Source organism: Gobius niger (genome assembly GCF_951799975.1).
Source record: "Gobius niger genome assembly, chromosome: 6".
Classification (NCBI taxonomy): Eukaryota; Metazoa; Chordata; class Actinopteri; order Gobiiformes; family Gobiidae; genus Gobius; species Gobius niger.
In genome coordinates this window covers 22405576-22425480 of record NC_136857.1, presented here as the reverse complement: position 1 = coordinate 22425480, position 19905 = coordinate 22405576, and the positions used below count along the sequence as shown (strand labels likewise).

The window sequence follows — 19905 nt, the reverse complement described above, 5'->3', positions numbered from 1 at the left end:
AGAGTTGATAAATCACCCGAAAAGCATTTACATTTTTAGAGAGATTCACAAATGAACACATAAGCTAAATGCAGCATAGCTTGATCTGTTACAAAAACAACATACCTTAGAAAAGTTGTATGCTGTCATCGATCCATGGGATAAAGGGACAAAACTGAACATCCTAAGACTTTTACCATCGCCCCCTTGCCTGGAACTTCAGACCAACCACTGTCCCATCAATTGAGTCTGATGACCGTGGCATCAACTGCGTCCTGAGGTGGAGCGAACGTGAGCAAGCAGGAAGTGGAGTGAACCAATCAGTGATTAGCGGACGTGTGTTGTTGGGGATCCGCACTAATATTCGAACAGGATCATGAATTGCGAATCTCGGTGCCCATCTGCTGTTGGACCAGGACCGGAAATGACAGTGTGGGTTGTGGTTTGATTCTAACGTTATGCACAGAGTCAATTCATACCAGGAGTAGACTTTGACCTTGGCTAAAACTAATAGACTGGATTCATGTTCTGAGATGTCTTCTTTTTTTATCTCATAAAGAAGGCTGGGGCCCAAGCAATTCTCAAGTTAGTTTTGAAAGAAATATTCAAACACAAAATCCAGAAATATTGAACCAGATAATTATTATTTGTAATAGTTACACAAAAATGCCATCCTCATTTTCTGTTCAGAACACGTACATGTACTTTGTTTATGCCGCAAGAGCAATATGAAAGTTCTGGACGCCAGCATAGAGTTCTCCTTGCCCACCCCTGTCATAATGTATTGCCTGAAGTAACCTCCTTGACCTGTCCCATCCCTGGATGCGTTGGCTCAGGCTCATCCCTGGATATCCTCTCCTCCATCTTGGCCTCGTTTGGCTCCTCTGTCCTCCCCGTCTCTGTCTCTGAGAACAACAGTTTCTCTGATCTTTGCCCCCACACTGAGTAAGTCCATCACTGTCCCTGCGGGCCCTTCGGTCCCGTTCTAGAGTACTGATCCTTTCTAGATACTGATTTCACCCCATTTCTTGCTTTGGAAGCTAAACTCTTGCCACTGTCTGTCCAGTAGTTGGTAGTCACCTGTAGTCCCCTGATCATGACTTCTTTTTTACTAAGATTATTTTCTGGGTAAAACCGGGGTGCTGTTTTGGGGTTAAACTAGTGCCTGTCTGTAAATTAGATCTCATTTTAAAGTAATAGTATGGAAATAGCATGGCAACTAAAAGTGTTATTATCATAATAGGATGTTAATTACTCATGGAAACAGGACCACACTGTCTTTCTGCTTTATTTCATGGTGATATATGATCATAATTATCGATATCCCAATATGAAGACTACAAAATTACATACAAATATTCTGTTCAATATACAAAATTGCCACTTAAAGTGATAGTCAAAATCGATCGCCTGGTCTTTCATTTTGATGAAGTAAGTAATATAAGTAAGTAAGAAGTAAGTAAGATATATATATATATATATATATATATATATATATATATATATATATATATATATATATATATATATATATATATATATATATATATATATATATATATATATACCATTTTTCGTAAAGTCCCTCCTTCCCGGATCTCAGCAACTAATCAGAGTCTAGTATCTTCCCATGTTGACCAATGAGACAAGTTTTTCTTGGGAAGGGGAGGAGTTTAATCGTTTTCTTTGGAAAATTCTGTTCCTGCTCTCCTCATTTTGCAAACTAAGTAGGGTTTTCTGGTTAAAGAGGGGACGAATTTGATTGTACTCCATCTCTCCTCGCTTGGCAAATTTACAGACTATCACTTTAAGGGCTACATTCAACCCTTGTTATCCCAGTTACCACACCTATAACCATGCTACTGCTTTGCTGCAAAGTAAAGAGAAACTGATTTTTTTTCTCTCCCAGAATGAAATTTCATTCCAGTAGAACCTTTTTCTTTAAAATAGAAATGTTTTCTGTGTTAATACGTACATCATGAGTGGCATCATCATCCATTATTAAGTCACTAATGTCTCATTTTCCTGTGAATATGTGTTTCTGAATGTTCTTCCATTTCATTAGTTCCTTCATTGTTGTTTAATAAAAGTGCAGTGTAAAAAAAACATACAAACTTCATCTTCTCATCATCTCTCCAATTTCTAACATCAACACAATATAAGAGATAAACACTGCACCTTTAATGTATTTATTGTACATTGTACTAACTATCTCTCCATTGCACAGGCCTTTATCGCTTCTTTGTGGTTTCTAATCACAAACATTTTGAGTAACTTTAATATGTGTATATGTTTGTCTTCCAGAGCCAACGGAACTGATGGACAGTCCTGATTTATTGCCTTTTCCCTTTACACTTGGGGACTTCTATCACACAAAAACAACGGACTTTAGAGGAAAGCTCACAATGACTGTCCTGAAAGCACTGATGCATTCTGGGAAACGGAGTCCTCGACAAAGCCCACTGACAATAGACCTACGGGACAAATCAACCTGTTGCTACCTACAAACTCTCTCACAGCAGACCCAGATTAAGAAACAATGTTGTACATAACATTTTTTATACATTTTGTAACTTTTTCATTGGAGATTAAGACGACAAAAAAAAAAATCTCCTGTGATTTTTTTGTTTTTCATTTAAAAGAATTTGGTGGCTGCAAGTTAAGTGTTAGTTCGTTTGAGGAAAGACAAATGCTTTTTTTTTTCTTCCTCGAAACAAAAAAAAGTAAATAACGTAAAAAAAAACAATTTGAAGATTCAAAACGTCCTCTTCCCTTTAAGAAACTGTCAAAGCGTGAGGGAACAGCTAACGGAGATTATGAATGGAAAATATCACTGAGACGATTGTAAATACGGAAGCCAACGGTAATAGAACGTAAACATCCACCTGAATGTACAAAGAAGAAATGCTGATTATTTTTGATTATTTATTGAATTATTTATTTATTTATTTATTTTTGCTATATTTTGACTTCTTTGCGAGTGATATTTCATCAACAACCAAACCGCTCGATCTACATCTACATGGTAATAAAGCTTGTTTGATTAGATTAGATTTCAAAATCCAAAGCTAATTCTGACACTTTGTTTTTGTTCCAGTTTAAAATTTCAATGGATCTTAAATTGGTGCAGTTTATTTAAAATATTTATGTATTTCTTATCATGTGCAGACAATTTATTTATTTATATAGATTCTGACTTATTTATTTATTTATTTTTAACTGTAAGATTTTTTTAAATTATTATTTGACGTAAATGATGGTTCCTCTACACTGGCCACATTTGAATACACTGTTCAAAATCAATGGAAGAAGTGATGTTACTGTATGGGAAGCTGCTGTTCCCTGTCACCTTAAAAACAGATATTAAAATGTGTCAAATTAAAATAGTTTCTTGTGTGAGTGAATGTACATAAAAAGTGTCCGATTTGATTAAAATGTGCTGTGTGTGTAAGGATTATGCTACTTTTTAAAGGTAGCTGTAACAATCTAGCCTGCTGAAAGTGCAAGAAAGAAATGTTAAAAGTTCCCAGGCTTAGGCTCTATGCTAAACCAGATTTTTGACTTGTCCAGATATGATAATTCATCTCCTGCTTTACTTAATAATAAGCTTAACCACCAACACCCTGATCACTGGCTACGTTTACATGGACGGAAAAATCAGATAACCCAATAATCAGATCTGATGCTCCGAAGTCTGAGAATCCAAAACTCAGAGTTCGACATGTGCCGGTGCAGATAACTGACCTATCTCCATGCCCCTCCCTTCAAACAGTAAATAATCATAGCTGGACTCAAACTCACGACGCTGAGGATGGAGTAATATTCTGCCATATGTGCATCAGCCTTAACCACTCGACTGCTGGAAGCACACTGTACTTTCGTTACTAACACATTAGAAATGTATTTTATCAATCTTGTCATGAAGTATTTTGATCTTTGTCTTTATAACAGTAGCATGGCCTCTTCGCCGTATTTTCCTGGTAGTTTACGCACACGTGTGAAAGATCAGAAAGAATCAGATAACATCTTTTTCAGATAATGTGTATATTATGCCGTCTACACGCCACCACAGTAATCTGAGAACTCCAGAAATCAGATTATGATCAGATTTTTGGTCTCCATGTGAACGTAGCCACTGTCATATATTCTGCTCATAAACACAATAATAACACATCTATTCTAGTTTTTTAGACATGTCATATAAATCTTTTTTTTATTTTTTATCAAAGGGGTGGAAAAATCGGGACCATACTGTTTTTAAAATAAAAAGGGTAACAAATCCACAGTTCCCTTTAGTCTTCATGCTCCAGTCACTAGATTGCAATGCTGTTCTCGATCTGGGAGGGGAGCAGGTAGGTATAGGGCACTTGGAGCTCTGTGTTCCTCTCTGTAATGGCTTCATTGAGATCAGACAGCTCAGCCTGAAAGTCCTTTATCATCTGCTTCAGTGCCGGCTCATTAAAGCGCTCCTCAGGGTAAGAGCCCAAAGGGACCTGTACAGTTCATACAAAACCAAATCAGAACTTTCATTTGACTTGCACTGGAGTGTTAGAGGGTTTGAAATACCAACCATATCTGAATATTTATCGGACAACACCCAGGCAGCAGCGGCAAACTTAGCAGAGTCTCCAACGCTGGGCAGGGCGTCCAAGACACTCTGCATGTTGGACTGGCCTTTGGTGGAGGGAGGAGAGGTGACCAGGAGCATGTTGGCATTGGGCGTCCAGGACAGATAATCATACTGCAAACATATTATGTTTATTACCTATTTTCTGTAGAACATTCAGTGGCGTGACTACTAGATTGTATCTCAACCAGTATGCGACCATGGGCCTTAGGAAGGGTGCACACAGTCTATAGACACAGGGCTGATACACAGAACCAGACATGGACGACAGTTTGACCTCACATTCTGCAGAATAACTGTCTAGTGTCTCTACGGTTACATGGCCAGAAGCTCAAATTGCATATTTCACTGGCTGGGACTAAGGTTTTGTAACCCTAATCAGGGTTATGATTAGGGTTAGGGGCAGCAAATGTGATGTAAGTTGTGTTTCTCTCACACATGTCTCACACATATATTTAGAAACTAGAAGGTCTTGGCTTTCAAATGAGTAATCACACTGGCATACAGGTTAAAGCTCTCCTGTCAATACGCTTTGAGATTTGGATATAAATAATTCCTCACCCTAAGGTGGCAGCTGTTAGTATTCTTTTTATGCCAATGTGTGATTTATAAAAAAAATTCTGAAGAAGTAAATTCTGGGCTCCTCAATTGTTTATGGCCTAAAAAGATGGTCACAGTTGTGCATTTCATATTTTTACCTCTTGATGCACACCAAAAGCCAGGGGAGGAGAGGGAGGAACCGCTAAAATCCTAGCTACGGCCCTATTCATGGTGATTACAACCACCACACTTTGATTTGGAATTCAAAGTGCCCTTTGTGGTCTAAATCCCCCTGAGCTCAATAGTGTAAGGTTAGAAACCCAAAGGTTCAGGGTTCAAACCATTGTTGTCTGCTCTCAATATGTTCTGTTTACCTCTTTTAGAGAATTCCTGAAGTAATCATAGTTCACAAACCAATACGAACGATAGCGATGTTGTCACATCCGGGGGCCGTCTTAGGCAAAATCCTATGATCGGCAAAAACAATGTCCATAAACAGGGCATTGCTTCTCTTGCGCTGTAACAGATCGATCATTTTATAAAACCATGCTAGAGGCCTGGATGCATCATTCACCAAAACATCCGCCGAAAATTGCGGAAGTAAACAATAACAGCGATCGCTCATATTACAAACAACAACGCCATATCCACAGGAGAAAGTTTCAGAAATGAGACAGGTTTTCAGCATGTATGTAAACCTAGCCAATGATCCTGTTCTTGGAAAGATGTCTGAATGATATAATTATGTGTGGCTGAACAGCTTTGCCTGATCATGATATTCTGCTAATCAGGACCTAGTTGGGAGGGGCAGTGAAGGACGACTGTGTAATTGGTTGAACCCAAAGAAGGAACAAAGGCCAGTCTCTGGGCGGCTCCTGTGCAAAAGCGCATAACTTATATGGCTCCAGGCACAGCCTGATGTGCAAGCCCATGACGGCGGATTCCCCTGAACCCCACCTCAGCCTGAGACTAACCTGCCCATTGTTGACTGCAGCGTGTTGGGCTGAGGAGGTGAAGATGACCACTGTGAGGAACTTGACCATCTCCTGCACTGAGCTGAAGCTCTGAGGGAAACCTGAGGAAGGAGTCTTTGGGTCAAACTGTGTTGTGTTTGAACAGCTAAGATCAGCACTGACCCACCTGAGGCCATGTTTCCTAGAAAGCCATAGTTAAAGATCTCACTGATCCAGTCCTGCAGCTCAGAGTCTCTCTGCACGTCTGTATTTGAGGGATAGTAGTGCTCCACCACAGCTCGCACAAAACTGGAGACAAGAAGACATCCGTTTGCCACTACTGCCCCCACCCTCTGGAACACAGCTTTATGATAAACTAGCCATTTTGCATTGTACAACGTAAGATCCAGTAACATGGAAGAACTGAACAAAAGTTGAGGAAACCTGTTGATGATCGCCCACAGCTTGAGGCCGTCGTCTCTGTAGTAGAAGTTTGGCACAGAGTCCAGCCCTCGGGAGCTGATGTTTTCGGGCAGACAGAGGTCACTGTAGGTCAACTCTGACAGACTCCTCCTCATCAGCTCCACCACTCCTTTGATCCCCAAAGAGGACTGAGCATTAAACAAACAACATTTTCATAACTAAAATATCCACTGGCTTGAATAAAGATGTTGGAGTAACTTAAATAGAACCTTGTCAGCGACTGATTGAGGGCCCAGCAGCAGTTTCCGTGCCTTGATGTTCATTGGGAGAAGGCCGCGAAAGTGTGGCGTTAGCATCTGAAATGTAAAGTTTATGAAAGTATATTTATAAACATTGTAGACCTTTGCAACTCTGCTCCCAAAGGGGGAAGGTATCTATAATATTAATTAAATAAAAATCTAGCAGCAAAGTGGCCCTCGCTGACCACCCTGCACAAAGCAAGGGCACCCTTTGTCTGTCTCAATCTTAGGTTACGATATTATTGCTACAACCCATCTCCGCTCAGCCGACTCCAACCACCTCACTCCCATCATACGCACTAACCGCTGGTCCTTGGGGGACCAGGCCTTTGCCACCGGCGCCCCCACCCTCTGGAACTCACTTCCACAGCACATCAGAAACACAGACTCACTCCCAAACTTTAAATCAGCACTCAAAACCTCTTCAAACTGTCTGTTTTCTTCAAACTGTCTGTTTTCTTTTGTCTTCTATTAAAGTAATTTTTTTCCAGGGATCTAAGCTTTTTGGAATGCAATATTATGGCCATTGCAGTTATTCTTTTAGCATGGGCACAAACACACCTTCTCGTTATGACAGAATGCAAGAGTGTTTTATTGACAATGCTGAGCACTCTGTGCTCAGTTTTAGTTGACCTTGTGCAGAGAAAATGTATGTATGAATTTGAATCTCTATGAGCAAACCAGATCATACTACAGTATGTTCCAGTTTGTGCTGCACAAAATCCATAAGGTATCCAAATGACTTTGATAACTTTTGATTCCACACTTCTCTACATCCTTTTCACCAGGTTTAGCTCATTCAGATAAACACCCTGGGAGGAGATAGAAAAAGTGCAAGGTGTTGAATGTGATTTGAACATTTCCCCATTAGAATAAAATGGGTTGTTTTGGTTATTGTCATGGAACTGTAAAAATATGGCATAGGTGTGATTGACTTTTTTGATCGATTAAATTTGATTACATTTTCTGCATTTAAATTATTTAGACTGCCCACAGTCCAAGCAATAAACCAGAGGAGATCGAGCCTTAGCTGTTGCTGGCCCTAAACTCTGGAACTCTCTGCCTCTGCCAATCAGAATGGCCTCCTCTGTTGACAATTTCAACAGAGGATCTCTTTGCACTGGCTTTTAATCCAAGCTGAGCTAGACATTTGATTATGCTGCAGTTTTATTTTTTGTACATTGTTGAAGTAATATGTTTTTTGTGTATTTTTGCATTGAATATGGAAAGCACTTTGGGGCAGTACTCTGTTTTTAAAATGTGCTATATAAATAAAACTTGATCTTCACCTTGACCTATGAATCCAAACTTTTTACTTACCATATAAACATTTGTTCAATCTTGTAGAGGGCATTATCACACCCAATTTGAATTTAACCAAAGGGAAGCATTTAAGACAGGGACTTTAACAACTCAATGATGCATAAAAAACAGACATAATATGTGTGAACAGCTAAATTGCCCATTCAGTTTGCGGCTTTGCTGCATAAAAAAACGTATAACCTTTACACATCATTTAGACAACGTTTATAGTTCCACTGCTCTAGATTATTTTCCCCAAAAAGCAGCTTGTTTTGAAAAAAGGAGATCGATTTTGTACGAGTAAAAAATTGCAGATTACCGCTTTGCAGAATTTCCTACAAAATGGCCGTCCAACATGGCGCACAGCGTTGCCATCATATATTTATTGCTCAACTTGTCATTCTATGTCAAGCTCTCGTTTATGGACTTACAATGCAATTACAATGTTCCTGTTTGCATTGCATAATAATAATAATAATAATAATGCATTGGTTTTATATAGCGCTTTTTCTGGACACTCAAAGACGCTTTACATTGCACTATTCATTCACTCCATACTTGATGATGGTAAGCTACTATTGTAGCCACAGCTGCCCTGGAGTAGACTGACGGAAGCGAGGCAACAAGTCTGCGCCATCGGCCCCTCCGACCACCACCAACCACTCACTCACTCACTACATTCGCTAGGCTTCCTGGTGTTACCAAACGGTCTCCCATCCAAGTACCGACCAGGCCCTTCCCTGCTTAGCTTCCAAGGTCTGACGGGATTGGGCAGAGCAAAGGCGGTATGTGCACGGGACGTGTGTGACGAGAGGAGCGCGTGAGTGTACATTTGAGGGTGTATGCTTGTGCTCTTCACTTGCTCTCCACATTACAATGAGATTATAAGAGCTCCAGCTGATATGAGATCATTTATCTCCTCATTCATTGCAACGTCCTTTACTTTCAAACAGGTACAAGTCAAATGAGAACTTAGAAAGAAGAGCTAAATCTCAGCTGTTTCTCAGACACATGTACCTTGTAAATGGGGTGCACTGTTGGGAGGTTGCGCAGAGCTGAAATCATGAAGGCCTCCAGCAGCAGGTGAGTGTTCATCAAGTGTTGGATCATCTCATGCTCCACTGTATCTGTGTTTCTAATGAACATCTTGGCCAGTAACCAGTCTGTCTCTGAATCACTGGGCAGGAAGATTGGGTTGCCCTCTGCTGGCTGTTGGTAAAGCTAATCAAAAATGAAAGCAGACATTAGTTGAGTTAGCTGAGCTGGTGTTCAGTCCAGGCTGTAGGGGGCGGTGTGTACCTGAATTGCGATGGGTTTGAGCAGCTCCTCTGAGTTCAGGTAGAGCAGACAGAGGCCGGGGGTCACATGGAGAGCCCTTCCGTTGTATGTCCTCGGGGGGATTCCCTCAAACTTCTTTGCATCGTACAGGAAGATCTTTCCTTTCTGTGGATCAGAAGGGTGCATTTACTTGTTCCAACATCACCATAACTCCATCACCAGTACCTTAAGCGCCGTCTGCAGAGACAGGCCTCCATCCAGGAAGGGCTGCACCATCTCGTTGGTGACAGGAAAGTTAGGTGGAAGCTGTTTGCAGCTCCTGATCATCATTGGGTTCACACCGTTCAAAAACTGTGAGCCAAAGAAGTCGTCGTCTCTCCAGTGCTCTGCTGTGTATTCTGCAGCAGGAGAGCGGAGTGAGTGCTTTCACACTATAGTCTTAGAATCGGTTGGTGGTTGTGCTCAGTACAGAATTACGCTGATTAATGTCACAAGTACAGTTTTAGGCTACTTTATTGAGTGGCTTATTTCAGTGGTCAAAAATATAGCAATAACAACACACATACTCACTGATGGCTCCGATCCCAACACCCGAAAGTAAACCCTAGCCTTAACCCAGCCGATAATCCACACGCCCTCCTCCACTGGTGGATCAATCACTGAGCCTAATACCTCATACCGACCCTAAAGCTGACCTGAACATTAGCTCTGACCTTAACTCCGATGCTCTCCGGGAAACATGCTTAGGTCCAGAGGAAAGGTGGCACTGGGAAACAAAGATACCGGTTCTGTGGGGTCAACATCAGGCTGACCCCAGAGAACCTGTTTTATAATAATAATACCTGATAGGGCTGTCTTCTTAAACCAGAAGATCTTTCTCAGATCCTCAAGCTCCTCCCATCGCTCTTGTGATCCCAAAATACCCTTTATCTTGAGTTCAATCCCTCTGTAATGGCAGAGATTGTAAAACAAATAATCTCATCCTGTTCAAATACTGTTGATATGACGCAAATTAAGGCAAAAACATAAACAAAAGGGGCACAAAAGATCACATGACACACTGTGCACCTGTGCATTTTTGGATGAAGCTGATATTAATGATCGAGTACACTGAAGTATGCTTTGATTATAAGAAAATAACAGTATTCTAAATACCCTCAAAGGACAGAGTGACTGTACCGGAACGTGGTGATCGACTATTCTAAATGCATATTCTAAATCATAGATATACATTCATAGTAATGACATGAGCTCATGTGGCAAAAAGTACCCAATTCACCTGAAACAATCACTGTTCCCTTTGTTCTGTGCATTTGTGTATGCTGTTACTTATTCTGATGAATAGTTTGTGATTTTTAAGTGTGCTGCACAACACATTATAATTCACCATACCATGAGGTACAACTGGCTAACTTGACTAAAACAGACAAGCCAAAATAAAATGCACTAGTGTTGCTGCATGCTGTCGTTATTAGCTTTATGTAACTACTACGTACTACTACTTTCTAACCACGAGGAAATCAAAGCGAACACAGGTAGGAATAATATTGCTGAACTCTTTTCGGACTGTGTCTTCCGCTCTCACTCTCCTCACTCCTTTCCTGGTCCTCCGTGGTCTACGCCCCACCGTGAATGCTCAAACCATGCGGCACCACCCCAAAACACGATTATTAAAGGAACAGGCCACCGTTCTTCCATACTGTGATATGTTCTTACCTGAGCTTAGACGAGTTGATACATACCTGTCTGATCTTTGTGTGTGCCCGTGGAAGCGTGTGGTAGCTTCCAATTTCACCCCCGTTTGGAGCTATAGGAATATGCTGGGAACATCTTTGGTCTTTGTGCGTGCGCTCAATTATGAAGCTCAGGTAAGAACATATCTCAGTATGGAATAAACGTGGCCTGTTCCTTTAAAGATAATTTGACAGGAGTACAAAAAAAGAAATATCTGTGATTCCTCTATATATCGTATATCAGAGTGGGGACCGCGTTGTATGTTTTTGATGAGGTTTTAACATTAAAACATGGCTAAAGCCTCCAAAAGCATGAATTTGCATAATATAGGGCAGTCCCATGAATATCCATAATAACACGTAGACGCATTTATCATCATGTTGACCACGGACAAGCATTTCAATTTCAGTCCATTAGTTTTGTGCATGGGAAGGGCTCCTTAGAAACTTACATCGCTGTTACGTTTTGGCCAAACTCCGATTGCTTAGATTGCGATCTCTGCAGTTCTAACGGCAGATCCTCCTCACTCTCAAAGTGAGTGCAGTGAGGCAGTCCCTCCTCATACACCCTCCACCTGCAGAAACATGCACTTCAGTCAATGTTCAGACTGCACCACAGACCGCTGCTCTATTGAGGCTAATAGTAATGCGCAGTGGGTCTGGTCTTGGTCTAATTCTGATTCAGGACTGACTGGTACAGATTTTTCTTCTCTGTCAGCTCTTGTTGGCGAAGCTTCTTCAGCACGGGGTGGCTCTCCTCAAACGCCTTCACAGCTGCAACACAAAAAAAACAGAACTTTTTGTAGCCTATGAACAGAAGTATGGAACACATAGGATAAGACATGAATAGAATGGTAGACAATTAAGTTTTTCTATCCTATTTTATTCTACACTAGAACAGGAATCTTGAGCCTGATGGTACATTCTGTCACTACTTGAGTGAATTGATTTTCTTCAGATTTAGGGATGGGACGATAATGAAATTTGGAGTCACGATTATCTTGGCCAAAATAATTGCGATTAACAATATATTATCACAATATTTGCCAATGGTTTAAAAAAATCACTGAAACTGCAGAAATGATGGGGATTGGGCAATGATCAAATATTCCTCTTCATTGTCTGCTGTAAATGTCATATTGAGTGAGACATAAAGTATTTAAAGGCACACTGTGAAACATTTTGGACTATACTGTTGTCATCAATACAAAACCTGCAGCTAATGAGCAGCTCGACACAGAAAATGCTGTTTCTGCAGTGTGTATTCTAAGAATGGACTTGCATGAGGAACTAACTTTCTGAATTATTTTTAACAGTCTATGAGCCTTTCCCGGGCTCTCCAATAGATTCCATCTGAAAGGTTTTTGTGGATGTCCTGATCAGTAAACCTCGTCTGTCTGTATGTATGCCCTGTTAGGGGACAGTCTCTCACTGTTCACTGAAGAAAAGTTCACTGAAGTGCTTCTTCAATTGAAAAAAAAAACGTTTATATTCGTAACAAAACCAAAAAAAAGAATTGACCCTTACGTGTCGCCTCGCGCAGCTCCACCTGTTCCCCTCTGGAGATCCAGCGGTAGCAGGGAAACAGCAGCGCAGCGCCCTCTGGAGTACACACCTGCACACTGCAGCAGTACCACAGGTCCTCAGAGAACAACAGCGCAGGGTTTTTGTTCAGTCGCAGCAGCAACAGAGTGCCCAGAGAAGAGGGCGTTTTCACACGGTATGTCCTGTTCTGAAACACCACACAGGGGGTATTTCAGGGGGTGGCCAAGGAAAGGACCGATCACCAATGTACATTACATACCCTGCCACCTTGAGATTGTCAAATGCTGTTTGTTTATTTTTGTATTGGCTTATTGTTTTTGGCTCTAACTATTTAAAGTTAAAGGGACTACACTACAGAGCTTAAAAATGTTAAAATTCTGTATATTCCTCCCCGTACATGTTTCAGCCATGTCCTAATGTGTAGAATGAGCCCAGACCTGTTCACCACAACTGCCTCTAAAACCCTGCATTGTCACTCAAAAAGGTGTTAACTCGGTCGAAGTGCCTTCAGGCACGAGCTTAATATAGAACCTGCAGTTATGTGCAAGACCTGAGGTGGCAGTAGTGAGTATAAAAATAACCAACTTGCATCTAGTCCCTTTAAAGCAGAACTAAGCAACTTGTTACATTAATACTTCCCTCTGGGGTAATACAAGTGTTTACGGGATGATTGAGGGTCTTTCATCTCCCCCTGGTGTCTCTGGCCAGAAAACCACACTTGTAGCTTTCCCTGTACCAGGTCAGAGGCACAATACACACCGATAGAATAACGAAGAAGAAGCCAAGAGGCTAATGGACAAAGCTAACTGCGAGGTAGCGCCACTTAAACAGTATTTACAGCCAAGTTTGAGTAAAAAAAAAAAAAATCTCCATTGTGTCATTGTGTTGTAGCCTGGATAATGGCTAAAATCACAAGTGATATTTAGTCTTTCATTTTCTCGTAGGAGAGGTGTGGTTTACGATTGTCCATAGCCGTTTATTGGGCGATATGGATGTCTATCATATGCGTCTGCACATAGTCATAGCCAATCGTATCATCGTATCCAATGACGTACACACCGTAAACTTTCAAGCTAAACTATTTAGAACACGGTCTAAAGCTTGATCGAAAAATAGCATTGCGTCTGTTGCTGTCATGTTGGATCCGTGAATAAACTTTTTTCATTTATCCGTAAACAAACTACAAGCCTCCATGTATCGAATAGTGCATCATCGTCTTGCCGTCCCTCCTCGTTCTGTGATTGGTCCCAAATCCATGTGAAAATTTCGGCCATGGTCCCCAGGCTGCTGTGCAGTTCGGAATGATTCGAGCGCACACAGCAGTCTGGCGCTAGCCAGGCCAAGTGAGTTGTGGCACAATGTACAATATCTCTCAGCTTAACCCTGACCCTGCCCTAGCCACATAGTGGGCTGGTGCCTAATCTTAATACATCTCACATTGGATGATGAATGTACACCGTGTACCAACTATCCAAGGAAAAATATTTTTACACCCGGAATCCTTTCTCTTAGCTCCGCACCTCCCTTGACTCACAGTGCAACTCCCCAACCCAACACAACCTCACCTGCCCCCACCCAACATGAGCTCCAGAACAATCTAACTGAGGGTAACAGAGTTTGAAAGGGATGCATAGAGATTTGTTTCATTAAAATACATTGAAATTCATTATGTCAACTTGATTTTAAAACTTTACCAAGTTACTATGTTATTTCATAAACAAAAAAGAAAGCACTGGATTTGTGTCTTTGACTTTTTACCAAATACCTGCTGAAAGCTTAATGACACTTGTCGGGATCGCAAAATAGGCATAAATCCTTGAAGCAGGAATTTTCCATTAAAGCAAAGGTTTTTGAAAAGTAATCATCTGGACTGGGTTAGACATGACCTAACATGTTACTACAAAGAAAAGGTGCTTTTTATTCTAAACTTTTTCCCAAACCTTTCCTTAGGTTGTTGGTAATGTCCCAGAAAGCCATTCAAGTACTCACTGAGCCCCCCCTGAAGTCACGGCCCCACCCATCCAGTTTGGTTTTCTTGCTCTGGCCCTCGGTCCCGATCAGAGTCACCCAGATGTTGTCCATGGTTCCAGCGTCGGCCATGTCTCCTGTTCTCACCTCCACCTTGTACGTGGCCATGTCTTCACAGCAGCGTCTATGTCAGCGCACAAACAGAACTGTTAGTAATTAGTTATAGACCGATCTACAGCTACAGTTGGGGCGACAGTGGCGCAGAGAGTGGAGCGGGGTCGTCTTGTTACTGGAGGGTCAGCGGTTCGTATCCCACAGGTGCACACTGTTGTTGTTCACCCACCTTGCCTCCAGGGTCTGTGTACACTGGTGTATGAATGAGAGTGTGGATGGGTGTCAGTCTGGTCCTCTTTGTCTGTGCGCAGACTGAAACATTGGATCATTTATGAATGGGTTCCTCCCTCAGCATCTGTTTGACCACATACTGCCCATACTTCTCATGTTGTCTGCACCACCAGACAGTACTGAGCCGGGGATCGAGGCATTCAGTTTCACTGCTCCCTTTTCCTGGAATGAACTCCAATCTCACTTGGAGCTTTATGTGTTGGTCTCACTTCATATGTTCAAGAGATTCTAAATGTTTGGCAAGAAAGATCCTCATGCTGCAAATGCTTTGTCTAATTGAAATCACGATGTAATGCTTACTTAATGTTGAGTGTGTTTGTATTGGACAGGACACTCTTATTCTTATTCTTTATTAGGATCCCCATTAGCTCCCACAAAGTGGTTGCTAGTCTTCCGGGGGTCCTGATTTTATTTCATAAAATATACAATCATAAGAAGCGTTGGACATGGGTATTATTGCCCACATGTGCTGAGCTAATTGAGCTTTTACTTTCAGCTTGAAATGTACTTTATTTATAGTGTTCCTAATACTACTATTGGGTCTGGGAACAACCAAAGAGTTTGTTGTCACTTGGTGGATCACATAACTGTGACAAAACCCGATGAATAACCAACCGTCAACCAAGACAGTTTCTTATGCATCTCATGGACATTGGTTTGAAAAGGACAGTGGAGTACAACTCTAGCTGCTCTGCTGAAGATCCTTTGTGTAGCATTGGACCACACTATTGGTGTGTTTCAGGTTCTAGAATGTGATGATGTCACCGGACCCAAGTGGGGGGCAGGAGCCCGTTTTTCCTATTAACAGCATTACACTTTCACAAGTCGTAGCTAAAAAGAAAATGTATAAATTAGAAAAATGATCATTAATATCAATCACTGGGTCCATGTTCTCTTTGTACAAGACCAAAAATGTCCTCAAAAACAAAATATTTTTTCCTCTGTATAATAGTATAGGCCTTTACAATCATGTGATGCCACCTGCAACCTACCAATAGGGCAGTAATGTAGGTGAGACAATAATTAAAATATCTGGGATTCCTCTCCACCAAAAGGGGCCGCATAACACAGATAGAAAGGCTGGTCTAAAGTGTAAAATACAAGCATTGTGGAAATCTCCCAATGACGTATTATTGGAGTGGGGACCCCATTTTTAGTGTGGAAGAATTACTGAAACATGACATAAGTGTATGAAACAACAAAACACCACTCCAGGCGTGTTTCTGATGAGGGTTTGACATTACATGGCTAAAACCTGCAAAAGCGATACCTGGCCGGTTGTCCCTGTGTCTGTGTAAGGTTTCCCCTTCCACTAAAAACATGTACAATAGGGCAGAGTGTGTGACTGAGTAGGTGGTGGTGGACGGGGCTGATGGCACAGCCTCGCTTTTGTCAGTCTATCCCAGGGCAGCTGTGGCTACAATAGTAGCTCACCACCACCGAGTAGGACATGAATAAATAATGACGACAGTGTAGAGAAACTTTGTGACACAGGCTTGTAAAGCACAATACAAGTGTGAGCCATTGTAATCTATATATATAAATGCCCAAGGTTTGGACAAACAAAGGTGTGAGACTTACGTGTGGATTGACTCCTGAAGAGCAGATTCCTGAGGTTGGTGTTGTTATGTGGCTTATATACGTCCACCTGCTTCCACCTCCCCCATTGTTATTTCTCCACCCAAAACGGTCAGGACGTCAGACAGAATTAGTAAAAGGAAAAATAATGAATTCATAATTTATAAAACATTTACAGTTTTACAAAAGTCTACATTAATAAACATCTAAAGAGACAGTGCACCATCCCTGTGTCTAAGGTTAAGTCTTCTGACATATTCATTGACTCAACACTGAAGGTAATCACTACTTAGATGCTTATAATTGATAAGCGACTGATGAGGAAAGCTTTTTAAATGTGTTGGAAATAATATTGCTTTAATATAAAATCTCCAGGACCCAAAATTGTGGATGCTACAAATCTGCATTTATTTGCATTGAGATTTATTACGTTTCATTTTTTTTAATACATGGCAAATAATTATTTATTTTATTTTATTTTTAAAGATAGGCATTGACATGTGATACTGGATTTTAACAACACTATTTTACAGGATTAGGACTGGTGATGACAATGTCTCTGAACTAAGCCTGTTTTCATAGAAAAAGAAAAGAAAAAAAGAATTGCCTATTGTTAACAGCAGTGCAGCAAATATTTACACAGAACACACTTGATCTGATCAGTGTGTTCTGTCCTGGTATTTGACGGATTTTTACCGCTATAATGTCCTGAGCTAAACCACAACCTAAAAGACAAACTTATACCAGGATGTTCATGCGTGTATTTACAGTATCTACACTTTCTTCTTTTGTGTGCTCTATTTAAATATTGGCTGCACTGAGAATTTTGCACTCAAAGATGGGGTTGAAATGAAATACAGGTGAAACTGGGAAAATTAGAATATCGTGAAAAGGTTCATTTATTTCTCTAATACAACTTAAAAAGTGAAACTAATATATGATATAGACTCAGGACATGCAAAATGACATTATGTCGAGCCTTTATTTGTTTTCATGTTGATGGTTTTGGCGGCTAGCTTGTAAAAAACCCAAATTCAAAATCTCTCAATTTTAATATTACATGAAAACTAAAACAAAACAAAAAAGATTTTAAACAGAAATGCCGGTCCTCTGAAACTATAATCATGCGTAAGTACTTAGTATTTGATTTGGGCCTTTTACTTGAATGACTGCCTTAATGCGGTTACGTGGCATGGATGCTCTCAGCCTGTGGCACTGCTGAGGTGTTATGAAGACCAGGATGCTTCAACCAGAGGAATATGACATTTGAAGACCATGTCCTGGATCCGTCTGTGTGTGGCGGCTCTTGCTGCACTGACTCCAGCCTCAGTCCACTCCTTGTGAAGGTCCCCTACACTTTTGAATGGCCTTTTCCTGCCAATCCTCTCCAGACTATTAATGTTTCTGAGATGTTTTATTTGGATTTTTTAACCTCCCTGGACATGGACGGAAAAGAAAAACAGCTGAAAGGTTGTAATGCCGTCTGGATGGTGGATAAGCAGCCTCAAACAACATGGATGTCTACTTTTTATAAACTATTATTTTCAATAGCAAAACACAAACCTCTAGAGACTATATACAAATAAAAATACTATATACAAAACTATATACAAAGCATCTGAAAACGATGAAAACATTCAACAAAATGTTACATTCAAGGAGGGGGGGGCTATATAAATAAAGATCTTCTTCATGTACATTAAAACAAAAGCAGCTTTGATATTTGGTGGCTGTGGATCTGCGCAGTTTTCCAGTCTTTCAGTGTGTTTAGGGAGCATTTTAAATCCATTCATAAAGCATGGAAAGGATGGCACATTTCCCCTCCATTTGCAACAGTGAATGTAGTATTTGGCCAAAGGTAAAATGATAGAACATTAGATGAAGAAGAGTCCAAATTATCCATTATCCATCCAACTGTATGTATTTGACTAATCATTTCTGAACTGGAGAACAAAAAAGCAACATGCAACAATTTGATCTGTGATATTTAAACTATTAAACAAAACTTTCCTCTTTAAGTTTTGTTCAGGATCAGTATTGATAGGAGCACTGTTATATGTGCACAGACAGTGATGTGATAGTAAAGAGAAGAGAAGAGAAAAAACATACATAATTGTGTTAAAATGTATTATTGACACATTCACAAATAATTAAATAATGATTTAGTCCAGTTTGATGTACATTCAAACTTCATTAGAGAAGTTAAAGTTGGTTTTAGAAATGGTTACAGGCAAGACCACATCTTAAAATATACTTGCAATACAAACTGATTTTGGCAATGTTCAGAAAGATAAAATAGGGATTTAAATAGGGAAACATGGAAGAGCTTGGTCGCTTCTAACTTCACCCCTGCTTGGCCCCATAGAGGAGAGGAGGAGAGGCTAAATGCTAACAACATCTTTGGTCTTTTTGCGTGCCTGAGCAGACGCACAAAGACCAGGCAGTTACACATCAACTCGTCTAAGCTCAGGTAAGAACATATCTCAGTATGGAAAAACGGTGGCCTGTTCCTTTAACAGAAAACACATTAAGTGCAAAGTGCTGAAAAAAGTGCTATGTCTTTGTCACTAATGGCTTTAATACAATAATCATGGGCTGACAAATACAGATCCATTATTTATATTTTCATTTATTGTTGGAAATAGTGGCAACATGATTTTTGCAAAAAAAAAGGGACAATTAAAATAAGACAATATAGTTTGATAAGGCCAAGACTATAGACTATAAAACGTACAGCACTTGTTCGCAGATACATTATAATGACAGAATCAGTTTTACCAGGACAGGATGTTTTAGATTTTGGAAAGGTAAGGCAAGGTTTGAGAGCATTGCCTTGTTGTGTGACTGTATACACGATGACCGTGTGTGATAATTGTAGTCTAATGTGTCATAGCCTGTGTGATGGATGTGATGCCATGTGATGTGAGGTGACGTGATGGTGATGACTGAATGATTATTTGCACTGTATATTCACATTGTAATTCTGCTTTTGTCCCCTAGGACTTACAGATGGAAATTAGCTTGAAAAAGCTACAGTCTGGAACAAGCATCTTTGCTCACAGGCATACTGTAACTGTACATCGTCCTGATAAATAAATAAATGAAAAAATGAAATGAGTTAGAGCCTGTGACAGAGCATACAGTGTATTACAGATGTACCAGTACTTATCATTCCAATCGTTCAAACAATGTTGACATCTCCACAGTGCTCCATTCAGCAATCACACTAAGGTTGGAGTTTTGAACTGCCTCCCTGACTTAATGTGGCAAACGCG

General features: G+C 40.5%; 2 protein-coding genes across 3 annotated transcripts in view; one reads left to right on the top strand and one right to left on the bottom strand.

The window, feature by feature from the left end:
- Nucleotides 1-3169, top strand: part of celsr3 (cadherin, EGF LAG seven-pass G-type receptor 3) — an 88298-nt gene extending 85129 nt beyond the window's left edge. For both annotated transcript variants that reach the window (XM_079557528.1, XM_079557527.1), the window contains one exon: nt 2284-3169. In XM_079557528.1, coding sequence (XP_079413654.1) covers nt 2284-2285 — 2 coding nt within the window. In that variant the 3' untranslated portion in view covers nt 2286-3169. The remainder of the gene's footprint in view (nt 1-2283) is intronic.
- Nucleotides 3170-4201: 1032 nt separating this feature from the next.
- Nucleotides 4202-14815, bottom strand: LOC306964438 (hydroperoxide isomerase ALOXE3-like; the record flags this gene model as incomplete). The annotated part of the gene is made up of 14 exons (XM_079558430.1): nt 4202-4472; nt 4550-4720; nt 6121-6221; nt 6287-6408; nt 6544-6710; nt 6792-6878; nt 9141-9344; nt 9423-9566; nt 9627-9799; nt 10244-10347; nt 11587-11709; nt 11827-11950; nt 12662-12866; nt 14669-14815. 14 exons carry the CDS (start codon nt 14813-14815, stop codon nt 4293-4295), a joined length of 2052 nt encoding a protein of 683 aa, XP_079414556.1. The 3' UTR covers nt 4202-4292.
- Nucleotides 14816-19905: the final 5090 nt, after the last annotated feature.